Raw genomic sequence first — 17,575 nt, 5'->3', positions numbered from 1 at the left:
TTATGTTCTCTTTACAATAACCTACTTTATGACAAGCTTCCAGGAAAAGGAGTAATCAGAGTGACTTACTGCTGTAATTGATAAATGCAGAAAGGGTAGCCTGAGTTAATTGCTACACTTGCTTTTTTTCTTTTTTCTTTTCCAGATGCAAACTAGTTTCCTAAATGTTATAAACTTATACCTCACATTTAGTAAACACTTTCACCACTTTTTAGTAAAATTATAAATGCCTAAATGTGAAGCCCAATTACAAATTCTGACCAAAGAAAGGACTGAAGGAATAACGAGTTTCTGAGACCCGTCAAGGGCCAAAGAGCACGATCCTGGGCACATAATAAGAACTTACTAGCTCATTAATTCACCACTGTAGGGGAGGAAGGTCTGTCAGCACCGTTGTAAAAGTTATATGAGACAATGGGTACAAAGGACTGGCATGGAATGGGCCCTCACAGGTGTCATAATTATTAATAAGAAGCTTCCAGCAAATAGGAGTAGATGCAGAAACAAAATACACCAGAATTCTTATTTTCTCCCTTTGCAGTGAGGTGATTAGATAATTGGATGTTTTGGCAATTAGGCTGTTTCTTTTGATGACAGCATCGGTAATGATGAGATCCTGTACTCCAAATTAAAACAGAGTAGTATTTTGGTGAAGCTGATGACGCATACAGCACCAAAGCTGACATTCTGTTTATCACTCAGTGCTATCACTTGTTTGACACGGATATTATTTCCCCAATAATCCCCTCCAGGAAGATAATTATCTGAAGGGTAACGACAAGGACTACTCCCGACCATCTGTACCAATTGTGGACCACAAGCGGCCAGGTCAAGGGCAGAGCTGTTTAGCAACAAAGAAAACAGGGCAGAGAGAATACAGATTTTCTTTTATTGAGCTTTTAAAAATATTTAGGACTCCTCTGTCAGGCATTTGGTATCCCACTCCCACCATCACTTCACAACACCAACACCTGGCTACCAAAGATCTAAAACCCCCTTTGTATAAAAGATATCTCTTAAGTATGAACATTTTGAAAGCTTCTCTGCTCTATCTCACACTTATGCAGAATATCAACTGCAAGCACTGTAATTACGTAATTCTAATACAATAACAGAAACACTCAGAAAATCTTTCTACCTTGATCTCTCAGTTCAGTGTATATTATATTTGGAACCTTTCACATATTAAATTAAAACAAAGCTTATACAAAAAGGTTACATTTTTTTTTAATGTTTTTTCTAATAGAAATAGCTTGATATTTAGTTTCTATGCCATGTTAAGATGATCTATAGTGTACACTTTCAGATGTCTCCAATCTCAAGTAAATTACACTTCTTAAGGACGCCTAGCTTTGAATTGTTTTCAAATGTCACCAGCCTGGTTACATACATACATTTGCATATATATGTACATATATAACAGAAAATATATTACATATATAATTCATATACTTTTTGAAAAAAGTATTCTTCCATTTAGAAAAGAGTCACCCAAGGGACTTCCCTGGTGGTCCAGTGGGTAACACTCCACGCTCCCAATGCACGGGGCACAGGTTTGATCCCTGGTCTGGGAACTAAGATTCGGCATGCTGCACAGTGCGGCCAGAAAATCAAATGAAAAAATAAATAAATAAACATAATCACAAAAGTACCATCACAGCTCTATGCAAGAAGAGTCACCCAGTTTTACTTCAAGTAGTTGGTTCTTCTAGCGTATTTCTAACAGAGAGAAAACAAGTGCAATGGAAAAGGCCCTTACATTAGTGAGATCTGTTTAGCTTGCAAGATTTAGAAACTCGGTTCTAACTCACTTAAGAAAACAAAGAGCAAAGGGTGGCTGCGGTGTGGGAGTGAGCCAGGGATGGTCGCAGTTGCATCCCCAGGCTCTAGAAATGCCATCACACCTACTAGGCCAGCTTCTCTCCCTCTCTCAGCCCCGACTCCCTCTAAACTGCCTTTATTCCCGGGCTGCCCCTCCACACGGTGGCCTCTGCGACACCTCCTTAGAGAAAACAACAACCTGTGGGAAGGCATTGAGTCTCCTCTGTGGCTTCACGTGGGACACTCTACTCCACGACTGCAGAACTGCCTTGCTCAGAATTCTACGGTGGTCTCAAAACAAGGGAATGCTTCAACAAGGCACAGAGGGTGTGGTGACCCGAGCTATCACCTTGAGGCCCCTGTGGCAAAGGGCACTGCTGTGTGTGCCAACGGTGTGGCCACAATCCTCTGAAATTAAAGGCTGTGCATCTAACCTTTAAAGTGCATCAAGTTCAGCTTGCAGGGCTCTGGGAGGGGGTGACAGGGGTGAGGAGTTCGTACACGGAGGGAGGGTACGGGTGTCGCGGGGAACGATGGCATGTGCCCCACAGAGCTGTTCAGCTGTACTAAGATGCCAAGGTTGGAAAATAAATGCCACTGCATGGACAGTAGACTGGAACACGAGATTACACCCAGACACTTTGCGATAGGCTCAGTCCTTGGGGCCGAGGTGTGGCAAGCATCCCTTATCCCTCCCTTACCCCATACCTTTCTTTCTTTAGGAGAATACATGATCAAATCTTGCGGGAGGAAGCTGGGGATGTGGAAAGCCTTGGGCACTTCGTTTCTGTGCCAGCTGCTCTCGTAGGTACCTCCCAGAGCTAAGGGTTTGCTGCCCCCCAGCTCAGTGTGGACATGCACAGCACCCGTGTGTGGCTTTGTACGAGCACATGATCACGCCTCTGCAATTACACATTGACTGTCTCCCTACCCTCTAGGCTCTAGATGAGAAAGAACTGAATTCCTGTCAACTTCGTGTGCCCTGAACCAGCACTGTGTTTGTTAAACAATGGATACTTAAATGTTCGATAAATGGCTAGAAAATAAACCAGTTCAAAACTAAATTACGGGGCTTCCCTGGTGGCGCAGTGGTTGAGAATCTGCCTGCCAATGCAGGGGACACAGGTTCGAGCCCTGGTCTGGGAAGATCCCACATGCCGCAGAGCAACTGGGCCCGTGAGCCACAATTACTGAGCCTGCACGTCTGGAGCCTGTGCTCTGCAACAACAGAGGCCGCGATAGTGAGAGGCCTGCACACCGTGATGAAGAGTGGCCCCCGCTTGCCACAACTAGAGAAAGCCCATGCACAGAAACAAAGACCCAACACAGCCATAAATAAATAAATAAATACATTAAAAAAAAAAAAAAAAACTAAATTACCGGGTTTCCCTGGTGGCGCAGTGGTTAAGAATCCACCTGCCAACGCAGGGGACACGGGTTCGAGCCCTGGTCCGGGAAGATCCCACGTGCCGCGGGGCAACTAAGCCCATGAGCCACAACTACTGAAGCCCGCACGCCTAGAGCCCATGCTTCACAAGAGAAGCCACCGCAATGAGAAGCCCGTGCGCTGCAACGAACACCCAATGCAGCCAAAGATAAATAAATAAAAATAAATAAATTTATAAAAGAAAAAAAAACCTATAAATTACTAAGGAAAAAAGAGAGGCAAAACCAGGCAAAAGATTTACTGAAAAATGTTCTGAAAAGGCAATTAAATTACTATATACTCACATCACAAGAGTAATTTACTTAAATCCAACAATCAAAACAAATATTTGTTAATCACACAGTATGTGCCAAGTGCCATGCATGGCGCTGAGATTATAAAGACAAACGTGAATGAATAATATTCTTCCTTACCTTAGGAAACGGAACCTTTTAATTAGTTGCATGTGGGTATGACATGGGGTAGAAGGGAGAAAGGAGGAGAGAGTTAAAAAAAAAGAGTTTAAATTGTTAAGAATTACGTTATGGAGCTTTGTGGACACTTTTCCTGTGACCCTTAAATTTGGCGGGATCTCACTCACCGGCAGGGATGGTAATAACGGCTGATCTCATCTTTCCTTTAAGCAGAGGATCCCAAAGCCGTGGTGTGCGTCCTGCCGGCCCCAGCGACAAATTTCTCCCCTGTCTTCTGAATCGAGCTGCTGGCAGTGCCCCAAAGCAGGAAACATAGGTGGCCCGGCCACCACTGCAAATTCTGGCTCTGTGGACCTTGTCTCTCCTTAAATTTTCGATGCCACCGCACCACTTTAAACCAGAGCACCCCAGGAGTCAGACCGGGGCTTTGCAAACTTTAGTGTGCAGAGCAAAGCCTGGGGATGCTGTTAAAATGCAGACTCTGCTTCAGGAGATCTGAGGCCTGGGATTCTTCCTTTCTAATAAGTTTCCCGGAGGAAGCTCTCTTGGGAAGACCACACCCTACCAGAGAGTTCGAAGGCAATGGGAGGAGGCAAGAATGAACAGCTTGGGCTTCCCTGGTGGCGCAGTGGTTGAGAGTCCGCCTGCCGATGCAAGGGACACGGGTTCGTGCCCCGGTCCGGGAGGATCCCACGTGCCGCGGCGCGGCTGGGCCCGTGAGCCATGGCCGCTGAGCCTGCGCGTCCGGAGCCTGTGCTCCGCCACCGGAGAGGCCACAACAGTGAGAGGCCCGCGTACCGCAATTAAAAAAAAAAAAGAATGAACAGGTTGTCCTTCTATATTTCCTGGATATACACACACTTGCCCTTCCCGTGACTAAATTCGAATAGTAGTAAAGAATTCAGAGTAATGCAGTTGTGCTATGCATAGGCATTAGGGTGCCTGCAGAAGCAGCTGTCTCAGAAGTCTACTTACAAGAATAAACACGAGATCTCTTCCTTAGTCATGACATCCAGCGTTCTTGCTTACAGAAAGTGTTGTGGGCCAGAGCCCAGGTCACTAGCATCCCAAATGAGGGAGAAAGAAAAAAGGCCAAGGTAAAGGCCATCTGGGGAGCTCCCACCCACTCCCTCTCCTGCTTAAGGTAGAGACACGCGTTTTTCGGATTCTCTTCTGTACTTCAGTGAGCGTAAATCTGTCCTTTAACAAGGGGGCCTGGAGAACCTTCAACCAGAAACTCTGCAATTCCTTAAGGCTTGCTTGTTAGGATTAGATAGGGAAGACACTGTTGAGGGAGAGAAGGAATTGTCAGTCCTTTGAATCCGGGCGGGAATGCAAGCCAAGTGGGCCGCCTTAGGTGCTTCTCAGATCTACCCAGAGCCAGTGGTGCTACCAGACGACACAGGCTGGTCTGCTGAAGCCCTGCTATGCAGCATGAACGTTACGATTTAGCACCAGCTCGGATTTCACCATCCCATTTTGCAGAGAAGTCACCCGGGAAGCTCAGAGAGGTCATACAACCCACCCAAGGCCACACAGCTTAAGGAGGGATACGGATGTGAACGCTGCCCAAAGCCATAGTGCGACCTTTCCAACAATGCTTAAGGAAATATCTGAGGTAGTCTTCCAAAAGCTGCGGGGCATCCAATCCCAACGTAGCCCCTAGACCCCGCCCTTACACGGACAGCTGGACCGCCCCGAGGCTGAGGGGGGAGGGAAACCACTGCCGGGGAGCAGCCGCCAAGAAGGCCAAGCACTTCCGGTGCACAGAAAATGAGGGTCGTTCAGGGTCAGCAGACTTGCAGGTGAGGGCCGGCCCGCACGTGGCGCATAGGGACTAATATGCATCCCGAGGTATCCGAAGACAGTATGACCCGAGACGAGAAAGTCTTATCCCTTACCCGCCCTAGGGGACACCAAGGTCAAGCGGCCGAGGGCGCGCCGCCATGCCGAGTCCAGCGGTTTAAGTGGAGCAGGCGGAGCCTAGCGGACGCACGCATCGGCGCGATGACGTCACAGACCCGCGCGGGTAGTCCGGCCTCAATCCCTTCTGCGGAAGCTTCTTGGGCGGGCGTGGTCCGGCCCTGATAGGCACGGCCCGGTTGACTGACGGCCCGGCCCCGCCTTCCGGATAAGGGATGACGGGCTGGGACTGGCGGGGGACGAAGTTCTACACGGAAATGCCTCAGACCTGCATTGGTAGGGCGGAGCGCGGGGCGGGCGAGGGGCAGCTTCTGGCCCTCCGGAGGTGGCTCCCGGGCGAGTGGGTCCGTGTAGGCATCCCTGGGGGTGTTGCAGCAGCGACCCTCGTCCCGCCACCCCCAGACCACAGGATAGTGGGGGCACTGGGCCTGCGTACGATGGGTCGGCCCCCCTGGAGACCCATCCCCTTCTCCTCTCTCCAGTCTGAAGAAATTAAACCCAAACCGGGGCTCGGCTGCAGCACTTGAGCCTCCTTTCGCACAGGGCCTGGCTCTGCGCATCAGAACGAGTGTTTTCGGTTCCTAAATAAATTCCAGGCCGGGACCAAGTGCCTAATCTGACGGTCCCGGGACCCCCGAGAAACCCCTGAGGGCATCCAGGGGGAGCAATGTGGGGGGGGGCACTGTTTTATACACGTGGTGAAATCGTTCCCCCTGAAGTTTCGTGAAATACAGTTTCATTGTTAGATTTGTTGCAAGTATCAGGTGATGCAGATGTCATTTCTTTGAGCCTCCAGTTGCCCTCGCCAGTCATGACCTCAGTTTGTCTTGAGAAACTTGGCTATGAAATACACTGCATCGTTGAATAATTGAGTATTGCATTATTGAATAATTGAGAGCATCAGGTTAAAAAAAAACAAACAAAACAACAGCAACAAAAAACGGATGCTCACGATGGAAACGGTGGGGAGTCGAGACATATGTTTTAAATTCACTGATGCACTCGCAAAGAGCAAATGTGTCTTTCATTTGAAGTTTGCTACCTTCTCTAATGATTTTACCAGTAGCCCACACCCCCAAAAGTATCAAAAGGTCAAGAAAAAAGGACCAAATGCCTTGCCAATGGGAATTTAACCATTTGGTTTTTGCCAAGTAATTAAAAAGTAGGCTGCATAGTCTATGTACTGAACAAATATAGACTGTTGTAGTTTTTTTTTTTTTTAATTAATATGATTGTAGTGGGTCAAGGTGAGAGAAGGAAAAGTTTCCTTGAAAGATTTGGGTGATTAATTAGACTTTAATTGAAAAGATTATGCTTAGAACAGAGAATTCTGTATATAAAAGAAAGCCTTGGAATGATGACTAGCATAAGAGTACACAGCATGTGGAACAAACTATACCAACTTAACGGGCATTTTTGGGTTTTGTGTCACCAATTTCACAGCTAGAATGAAGCACATCAACTTGTCGTTTGCAGCGTGTGGGTTTCTGGGCATTTACCACTTGGGGGCAGCATCCGCACTTTACAAACACGGCCAAAAGCTCCTGAAGAATGTCAAGGCCTTTGCCGGGGCTTCTGCGGGATCCTTGGTTGCTTCTGTCCTGCTAACAGCGCCACAAAAAATAGAGGTAATTAAGTAGTAACTAGGCTGTGTTTCTCATCCAGAAATTACGCCCAAACAACGAAGATGATTGTTAACTATCTACTAAGTTAACTGCAGAGAAATAATCCTTTGCCTGGGAAACAGAAAAGGTTGACTTCTTTTAAAATTTAATCATTCAGGATCTCTGCTCTCCATTTGGAAAAGATTATTATTTTGGGTGACAACAAGACAAGGAAATAAAATCCCTTCTTTTACTCTTGAGTGTTTATTTAGTCTTAAGATTCCAGCTTTGTTTCTTTCAAGCAAAGGATATTTCTCCATTAACTGATCATGAGAAGAGCACAGAGCCTGTTCTCAAGGCCTTGAACATGTGGCTGATAAGTCTTTGCTTGCTCCTATTTACAGACAGGCATATAAACTAAAATGTTGGCCTGTAATATCTTTTTTTTTTTAATTTTTATTTATTTTTGGCTGCGTTGGGTCTTCGTTTCTGCACGCGGGCTTTCTCTAGTTGCGGCGAGCAGGGGCTACTCTTTGTTGCCGTGCGAGGGCTCCTCATTGCTCTGGCTTCTCTTGTTGCAGAGCACGGGCTCTAGGCACGCCGGCTTCAGTAGTTGCAGCACGCGGGCTCAATAGTTGTGGCACACGGGCTTAGTTGCTCCGCAGCATGTGGGATCCTCCCAGACCAGGGATCGAACCTGTGTCCCCTGCATTGGCAGGTGGATTCTCAACCACTGTGCCACCGGGGAAGTCCCTGTAATCTCTTTTAAGAGGAATGATATTGGAATTTAATTTGTTTTTCATTCCCACAGTAAGAAGAAGCCCTGAATTCCAAGCAGTTTATCTAGAAGTAATAAAAATGAGCATTAAGTATTTCATTTAATGTAATCTATGTTTTTAAAGTCTGTTTTCTGCTTCTATACAGCCATCATGCATTCTCTGACTGTGAGAACTGGCTTCTGCAGGTGGAGAATATTCTATCTGTTAATTACTTACATTCTCTAGCAGCTTGGAATAGTAATCAAATAACGATTAACATTTCCATGCCCAAGGATGCATTTGTCACATTTAAATGTTGAAATCCACAACATTTTAAACATCAGAAATCTTGTTTTCAAATCTCTGATGAGCTGCTTATGGAAGAGAAACTGGACTTTAGACCAGTTATTCAGAAATCCACTGCTCTTTTTCTTTTTTATATACTAGAAGAGTGATGGAAAATTTTAGAGATTGTACAGGATGAGAACGTGAAGTCAGGGAAAGTAGCAGACTCACGTGCTTTGAAGTGCAGGCTAGTTCCTCCCAGCTCTTTATTTCCTTTCTGAAGCACAGGGCTACTAAGGGGTTGTTTACTCCTGTTCAGTGCAGTCTTTCCTTTAGGTGGGAGCAAATCCCCAGCTTTGGATTTGGGTAGATTTGGTTTTGAATCCTCAGCAGTTTGAAATATATTAAGTGTGATTTAGAATCAGACTGATTTGGAAATGCTGTGATCATATAGCCCCTTCACTGAAATTCTGCGATGTTCAGACATTGAATCCTTTACCTGAATTTGAGACTTTTGATATCAGTCCGATTACCTGTTCTTTTTTACATTTTCGGTAAATTGGAGATCCAGTCGTATTGTCTCATTGTGTTGGTCAGGCCTTAGGGGTAACTCTTTATCGGGCGCTCACGTTGGCAAGTGGAAAATGATTCTCTGGATTCACCTAGGGCATCCTCGTTTCTCTTTTCTCAAAATCAGTTTTCAGCCATTTGCCCTGAGGTTACTTTATTTCTTTTCTCTTGAGCATTTGAAATCTACCCCTTGAAGGATGGCTTTGAGCTTTCTTAGGAAACTGTTTTCTACCTACTCAAGTCCCTGTTAGCTCAGTTCTCCCTGTTGGTATATAAGTTCTTCGAGCTTTGTGGTGTTGTGACAGAGATGTGGGTAATGAATCCAGCTCCGAGCTAGTGCATGTATAATTAAGACCAGCACCTGACGCTGGTGTATTTTAGGTGGCAGGCAGATTTAGACTTTGATATGTTAAAAAGCTCAGCGCAGCCGGCCTTTCCTCAGCCCTCAGAATTTGCCAGGCATGGCGTTAGACACAGCAGGGAGCTAACTCAAAGATAAGTGCATTCCTTAATAGGTTTCCAGTCTGGTCAGGGGCCGTGTCTGTGTGTGTGTGTGTGTGTGTGTAACCAAAAATAATACAAGAAAATAAGCTGGGTGTGCAGTGTGGCTTAGTAGAAAGAGCATACACTGGGGGGGGCCACCCCCATTTCTCAGCTGGAAGTCTACAGCGGCTTCTTGAACAGGCAGGGCTGCGTCTGCCCCTGCTGCCTACAATCCACCTAGCTAAGCATTCAGAGTGATTTCACCCAAACACAAATCTGAACATCTCATCCTGTGACCTCCCCCTCTCCCACCCCCGGGATCCCTGTTGACTCAGGATGGGGTGCAGATTTCTTTCTTTTTTTTTTTTTACTTTATATTGGAGTATAGTTGTTTTTTTTTTTACATTTTATTTTATTTTTTATTTATTTATGTTTGGCTGCATTGGGTCTTTGTCGCTGCCTGTGGGTTTTCTCTAGTTGCGGCGAGTGGGGGCTACTCTTCATTGCAGTGCACAGGCTCTAGGCACGTGGGCTTCAGTAGCCGTGGCTCGTGGGCTCTAGAGCACAGGCTCAGTAATTGTGGCTCGTGGGCTCAGTAGTGGTGGCTCGCAGGCCCTAGAGCGCAGGCTCAGCAGCCGTGGCGCACGGGCCTAGCCGCTCCACGGCATGTGGGATCCTCCCGAACCAGGGCTCGAACCCATGTCCCCTGCGTTGGCAGGCAGATTCTCAACCACTGTGCCACCAGGGAAGCCCTGGAGTATAGTTAATTAACAATGTTGTGATAGTTTCAGGTGTACAGCAAAGTGATTCAGTTATACATATACATGTATCTATTCTTTTTTAAATGCTTTTCCCATTTAGGTTGTTACATAATATTGAACGGAGCTCCCTGCGCTTTACAGAAGGTCCTTGTTGGTTGTCCACTTTAAATATAGTAGTGTGTACATGTCAATCCCACACTCCTAATTTATCGCTCCCCCATCCTTCCCCCCAGTAACCATAATTTCATTCTCTAAGTCTGTGAGTCTGTTTTGTAAATAAGTTCATTTGTATCATTTCTTTTTAGATTCCTCATATAAGTGATATTATGTGATATTTGTCTTTCTCTGTCTGACTTCACTCAGTATGACAATCTCCAGGTCCATCCATGTTGCTGCAAATGGCATTGTTTCATTCTTTTTAGTGGCTGAGTAATATTCCATGGTATTTATGTGCCACATCTTCTGTATTCATTCATCTGTTGATGGACATTTAGGCTGTTCCCATGTCCTGGCTGTTGTAAATAGTGCTGCTATGAACATAGGGGTGCATGTGTCTTTTCAAAGTATGGTTTTCTCTGGACGTATGCCCAGGAGTGGGATTGCAGGATCATATGGTAGCTCTATTTCTAGTTTTTTAAGTAGCCTCCATACTGTTCTCCATAGTGGCTGAGATTTCCATTCCCAGCAACAGCGTAGGAGGGTTCCCTTCTCACCTGGGGTGCAGATTTCTTAGTACGACTCCCAGGGCCACGTGGACCTTAGCCCTCTCATGGCTCACTGAGGTTGCCTTTCTGGTCTCTGCCCCGTCTGAGCTGCTTGCACTCTTCTCAGCGCTACCTCTGCCTGTTGTCGTCTGCCACCTCCATCTCCTGTCCAACTCCTGTCTTGTATCTTGGGTCTCAGCCTAGCAAAGTGAGGTTGGAGGTTGATGCCCACTGTGTTAGCTCCCAGTTGCTGCTGCAACAGATGACAGTAAACATAGCAGCTCTGAACAACACACGTTTATTTTCTAACAGTTCTGGAGGTCAGACGTCTGAAAAGGTCTCACTGTCTACAATCAAAGTGTCAGCAGGGCCACGCTCCCACTGGAGGCTCCGGAGGACAATGTGTGTCCTGGCCTTTTCCAGGTGCTAGAGGTGTCCTGCCTTCCCTGGCTCTGGCTCCTTCCTCGATCTGTAAAGTCATAAGCATAGCACCTTGACATCTCGCCAACTCTGACCCTCCTGCCCGCCTCTCCCCCTTACAAGGACCCTTGTGATTATATTGCGTTCACTGAGATAATCCAGGAGCATCTCCTGACCTCGCAACCCTTAACTTAATCTCATGTGGAAAGTCGCTTTTGCTGTGTAAGGGCACCAATTCTCAGGGTCCGGGGCGACCCTAACCTTCGGGGGAAGGAGGGGACGTGAATCTGCCCCATACATGGATGCTGTCCTGGCGCCCTGCCATCTCCTCACCGAGGGACTCCTCAGTCCCAGGAAGGCAGGGGCTCTGTGTATCTCACGCTCAGCCATTGAATCCCAGTTCCTAGCCCACCGCCTGGTGCCCAGTAGGTTGCTGAATGGATGAACTAATAAATGAAAGATAGACCTGGGTTTAAATCCTGGCACTGACACTCATTTTCGATGGCACAGTGGGAAAGATACTTAACCCTCCAAACGTCAGTTTCCTTACCCGTCTAGTGCGGTGATCATACCCACCTTGCATTGCTATATGAAGACGAGGCAACAGAGGCCACATCAGTGGATCCCAGCACTGGCTGCCTGTTAGCCCCGACTGGGGGCACTTTTGTGAAAGACCAGTGCCCCAGGCTAATCTCCAAGGACTCTGCCCCGGTAGAGTCATCGCAAGCCCTTTCTCTGTTGGCGGTGGTGGTGTGAATCGTCCGCACTGTTGTAGAGCTGCAGTCCGAACGTCCCAGAGGCCACAGGACTGGTGTGGGCGAGGAATTGAATTATGCTGGAGAGGCCTGTAGAGAAATGTGCTCAGTTACAATTAGGACCCAGCCGCCAAGGATTTTCCACGGGTGGGCAAAGCCATGTGAGGTGGTTCACAAAGAAAAAGAAAAGAAAAGACTGCAATTGGCAGACCATATAGCTTGCCTGGGGCCCAGGCATGGTGGGTGAGGGACAGGCCTCGTGGGGATGCGTGCCTGTGAAGCATCCGACATCTGGGGTTGGCTTTATACGGTCCAGGTGCCTTGTGTGATAGGCACAGGGTTCTGGAACCAGAATCGTAATGTTTTTGACAAAACATAGGGTCACCTATTAATTTTCTTTTTCAGGAATGTAACGAGTTTACCTACAGTTTTGCCGAAGAAACCCGAAGGCAGACTTTCGGGGCAGTGACACCCGGCTATGATTTCATGGCCCGATTGAGGTGCATATATAGAGTACATTGCCCCGCCCCCTCCCCCAAGCCTGTGAAGACAGAGGATGCTCTGGATACATTGTAGCAAGCCCAGTCAGCATTCTCTCTCCTGAAGCATTTACAGGGCGGTCAGTAATTAAAGGTGAATCATGCAGTGCGTGGCCAAGCCACTCAAGATGGCTGTTCTCTTGCTCTCTGTACATCCCCTGCTCGACCAGTCCTTGCTTCATCTGCACCCTACTCACAAACGTGCTTGCCTCCTGCCCCAGCTCGTGACTGGCCTAATCCTTGGGCCAGAGCGGCTCCACCTGATAGTTTATTAAAGGGAGATACCTGCCCTCCACGATGGGCGTTAACCTGACGGGCTGTGAGCTGCTAGTTTCTGTGGTAACAGATGAGCCCACCTGACATCAATTCCCCATATAAATGGTGGCCTCCTCCGCCCCCGGGTAGCAAAGATGGCTGCTTTGTCCTGTCTGCCGCCTGCCGAACATGATGGGGTGTCTCTCCAGGACTCTTTTGCTTTAGACATGTAAGATCCCCCATCCAGTAAGCCATAGGTGTCGCTGTCACTGTCTCCGGGCTCTTTCTCGGGTCTCCAGTCTGGGCAGCTACAAGGCTTGCAGGCCAGTGGGGCGCAGCGGCTCCCTTCTTTCTTCTTCAGGAGCGGAGTGGAGGCGGTTCTCCCTCCCAACGCGCACGAGCTGGCTCACAACCGCCTGCACGTCTCCATCACCAACACCAAGACCAGAGAAAACTGCTTAGTCTCCAGTTTTCCCTCCCGGGAGGACCTCGTTAAGGTAACACTGCCGCATTCCTTGTTGGAGGGAATGAGCAAGTGCTGATATACATACTTCCACAAACAGTGAGCGCGCCCGCGTTCTTTAGGTCCAGCATTGCATACCGTGCCTGATAGATGGTACAGGCTCCATAAATCATGCGTCTGAAGGATGCAGCCGCCAGTATCCCTCCGAGGCCGCCTTATGGCAGGCGGCTCCCAGAGACCTCACGAGTAGCTCAGTGTTTTTGCTTGTGATGTTCCGTGTGCTCACGTTTATCCTGGGATTAAACTTGACTAGCAAGAACCATTCCTTACATTGACGTAGATAATACTCCTGCAGTTTGTGTAAGACTTTGTTTCGGTACTACCGTATTCGGTCCTTCCACAGCCCTGTAAATCAGGCAGGACAGGTGAGATTACTGTACTTTTGTCGCTTTTTTAAGAGAAGAAATGGGTGGAAAGATTTTGTGTGACACACCCCAGGGTGTACTGACTGCCAGTGGGAATCCAGGTCTCTTACCTTTTCACTCTAATGTTCCTTTTCCTTTCTTCCATTTTGCGTTGATGCCTTTCTATCCAAACACATGTGAAAGTCGGTTGGGAAATCATTGTCTCTGGGATAGTTCAGCTGATTTGCGAATAACAGTGCATTGCTAAGGTAATACATTAACTATTTTACATTTGAAAGGGTGCACTTCTCTTCGAAAAGCCAGGCTATTTTCTTCTTTTTCCTCTTGTGGGAATTGTAGCGAGCTTCAGGTGATACAGAGGACGCGTGTTTGCATACAGTAGCAGGCGATGGATTGAGAGAGCTACGAGTTCCACCTGAATTAGATGATACATGCATTGAGTTTTACTATCAAAACTCACTGTTCGAATTTTATGTTTGAATGATATGATTTGAAATACCTAATGAAATGTTGAGCTGACAAGTAAAATTACTTTGTGACTTAAGAGATTAGAATATTTTCACTCCCGTCTCTCACTTATACATTCATAGTCATTCCATCTTAGAAAAATATTTTTCTATAATATTATTATACTCTTGTGTAGACTTAAAAAATAGAAAGGGAGAAGCTGATAACCCATGCCTGAATTGTCACCAATCGTCAATGCCGACGCAGATGTATCAGGCTTGCAGTGGTTAGAATACCTCTTCTTGTTGGGAAGAGAACAAGGTTGGGAGCAAAAGACTATCGTCCTATCATGAAACGAGGGCAATTCTACCCACAGTTACTACCTTCTCCTTGAGTCTGTCCGTGGCTACTGTATCTACAGTGGCCGAGCCCCTGATGTTTCCTACATCCCGCCCTGATTTACTTACCACTGTTCCGCATTCGAATATTACTGCTCTGTTTACTTAGGTTTTGTCTATCTTCCTTCACGAGAGTGTAAGCTCGGGGTGGGGGGTAGGAGGGTCCAGGGACTGCTGTGTTCTGTCCACTGCTGTATTCCCAGCGCCTGGCACAGTATCAGCTCCCTCAACCTGTGCTCCATGAGTGAATGGGAATGAATAAGTCAATGAACTAAGATGGCATCTATTAAAAGAATGAAGAAGCTGGATCCTTCATGTTCAATGATCTGGACAAAACGTAATTCAGCTCGTTAGTGGCCCAGCTGGGACCACAGTCCAGGCCTCAAACATTCTGCTTGGTAGCCATGGCCCCCTCTCCCAACGCGAGATAAAATCACCCTCTTAATTCCTTTCATGTGGGAGTGTCGTGAGCTGAATAACGTCCCCCAAAGATGTCCATGCTGTAATCCCCAGGACCTGTGAATACGGCGTCTCACATGGCAAAAGGGATTGTATAGATGGGGTGAAGGTGAGGGTCTTGGTGGGGAGGTGATCCTGGGTTAGCTGGGCCGACCCAAACTAATTTAGTCTCGTGTGTCCTTAAAAATGGAGATGTTTGCTCCTTCTGAGACGCAGGAGCCTTTGTATGAGGAGGGCACTACGGGTCCTCCCCTTGACAGCCAGCAAGGCAGAGGGACCTCAGTCCTGCAGCCAGTGGAGCTGAATGCTACCAGTATCTGAATGAGCAGGAAACCAAGTCTCCCCTCAAGCCCGCAGGAAGGAATGCAGCCCTGCCAGCACCTGAATCTTTTTGCCCGGGTGGATCTGGCCCGTGCTGGATCCCGACCTCCAGACCCTGGGATCATACATTTATTTGGGTTGTTTTAGCCTTTCGATTTGTGGTAACTTGTTATAGCAGCCATAGCAAACTACTGCAGTAAGCAAACAGGACTTTTTTGATTTGCTTTGTTTTGGATAATAACTACTCAGAGAACTGGTGAAATTACTTGAGTTCATTGAACAGAAGAGAACTAGTTGGCACAAATGTATAATACCTTGTAAGGAGAATAATTGAATAATTAATATGTATCCTAGGTTATACGTGAAGCATTTTAAATGTTTAGTAGAATGCTCTAACCTTTTGCAGAAACTCAAAGAAAGGAAGGATAGATGGTTCCTTGACAGCAGATGGTGGCTATAAAAATGTATGAAATGTATGCCTGGAATACTCATGAGCATGTAGTTCAAAAAGTAAGACTGGTGAAGACTGCAGGAGGGAGGGAGAAGAATATGAAGGGAAAATATCTCCCCCTCCCCCCAACACACACACACACTGGGCAGTGACATGCTGTGTTCTGATCAAAGAGGCCAGTGGGAGACCGCCGTCTGGGGTGGTAATTCTGACCACCTCATTCAGTGTCAGGGGAGAGGAGAAAGGCGCCGGCCACTCCCCCACTTCCTTAGCTAGAGACCGGAGGGCGCTGAGTTCCAGAAGCCAAGAGGAGAAGCAGCCCACAGTTTGTAACTGGCGTCTCCTGGGAGCTTTGCCTGCCTGGCTCTGATCCCTCAGCCTTGGGTTTAATGTCTATGATCTTGGAAGTCTGTAGGTGACAGACGGAGATTAAGATTGAAACCAGAGGTAGAGCATGTCAAGGATCAATTGCTAGCCAGGGCAGGAATATGGGAGAGTACTAAATATTGGTGATTTTTAATCAATGCCTCATTTATGCTCTTAATTACTAGATTTTTTTTTCTTTTTAATGCCAAGCTCTTCATTATCCACCAGCCGACTGCTGCCTTTTATTATAGATAGGTTCTCTGTGTACCTTAAAATCCAACTAGAAACCTGTATCTCACAGTGTGCATGGGTGTCCGTGTGTCTGTGTCTTGTTACACTGTCTTGGATTATCACTTGTTTTTTGTGCATCTCCCAGTGTTCCTATTTAGGTCTGTCATTCCCTGATGGTGTCCTCTGAGGCTAATTACGTTTGAGCCTCAGTGTTCTCAACTGTGAAATGGAGATGAAAGCTAATCGGTGTTACCATGGCGAGTAAATTGAAAAAATCATGTAAAAGTGTGCTTGAAATAGTCAAGTCCTATAAGCTTGTTAATTACAGTCCATATTTAGTAAATAATGAACAAATAAGATAATAAGCCACACACATCACTGGTCAGCATCCCTGTGTGAGTCTGTCATGAAATTTTAAGGTCCCAGCTTTCTTTTTGCAGACTGGGTAGGCTTCACCCTTTCTTAAACATTTTCTTCTTTTACCCCTTATCTTTGTTCATGAGCAACGTGCTCACCTCCATCTATAAAATCTCGGGAAATGGATTATGACCAAGTTCTGCTGCCTTTAGGCGTCTGATTTTTATACCTCTTCAACCATTGACCTGGTGTACATTCACCAATGTGCTTGTGTGATGATTCATACTTAAATTATATTAACTTCACTTTTGGTGGCATGAAAAAATTATTCTTTCATCTGATAGCTGCAATGATAGTTGATTATTTTCTGAGAACCTCTTTGGACCAATTATGTGGTCCAAAGACTCATTTTATTTGGGATTGGGTTTCCATAGTATTTGGGATCTTATGTCCATGGTGATTTAATTCAGTGCTATGGTCTGAATGTTTGTGTCCCCCCCCCCCAAATTCCTGTGTTGAAATCCTAACCCCCAATATGATGGTATTTGGAGTCAGGGGTCTGTTGGAAGTGATTAGGTCATGAGGGTGGAGCCCTCATGAATGGGATTAGTGCCCTTGTAAAAGAGACCCTGGAGAGCTCCCTCACCTCTTCCACCATGTGAGGACATAGAAGTGGGTCCTCAGTAGACACTGAATCTGCCAGCCCCTTGATCTTGGACTTCTGAGATTCCAGAACTGTGAGAAAATAAACTTGTGTCCTTTCTTAGCCACCCAGTCTGTGGTATTTTGTTGTAGCAGCCTGAGCAGACTGAGACAGGAACTTGGCACTGACAGGTGAGGATGCTGCTGCAACAAATACCTAAAAGTGTGGAAGCAGCTTTGGAGCTGAGTAGGGCAGGGGCTCAATGAGTTGAGAGGT

At 46.7% G+C, this 17,575-nt stretch overlaps 1 protein-coding gene and 1 long non-coding RNA gene across 3 annotated transcripts in view; one reads left to right on the top strand and one right to left on the bottom strand.

Moving 5' to 3' along the window:
- LOC309817724 overlaps positions 1–4,264 on the bottom strand; it is a 113,258-nt gene extending 108,994 nt beyond the window's left edge. The window contains exon 1 of the long non-coding RNA XR_014296241.1: positions 3,849–4,264. This is a non-coding gene — a long non-coding RNA (uncharacterized lncRNA). The remainder of the gene's footprint in view (positions 1–3,848) is intronic.
- A 1,541-nt stretch (positions 4,265–5,805) lies between these two features.
- LOC309817723 (patatin-like phospholipase domain-containing protein 4) overlaps positions 5,806–17,575 on the top strand; it is a 28,797-nt gene continuing 17,027 nt past the window's right edge. The window contains exons 1-4 of one of the 2 annotated variants that reach the window (XM_082646992.1): positions 5,806–5,880; positions 7,048–7,232; positions 12,350–12,444; positions 13,100–13,235. In XM_082646992.1, the coding sequence (XP_082503118.1) occupies positions 5,820–5,880; positions 7,048–7,232; positions 12,350–12,444; positions 13,100–13,235 (477 nt within the window). In that variant the 5' untranslated portion in view covers positions 5,806–5,819. The remainder of the gene's footprint in view (positions 5,881–7,047; positions 7,233–12,349; positions 12,445–13,099; positions 13,236–17,575) is intronic. The other variant, XM_082646993.1, reaches the window with a different exon arrangement.

Source organism: Grampus griseus, assembly GCF_964374135.1.
Source record: "Grampus griseus genome assembly, chromosome: Y".
In the NCBI taxonomy this organism is placed as follows: domain Eukaryota; kingdom Metazoa; phylum Chordata; class Mammalia; order Artiodactyla; family Delphinidae; genus Grampus; species Grampus griseus.
This window is presented reverse-complemented; position numbering and strand designations above follow the sequence as displayed.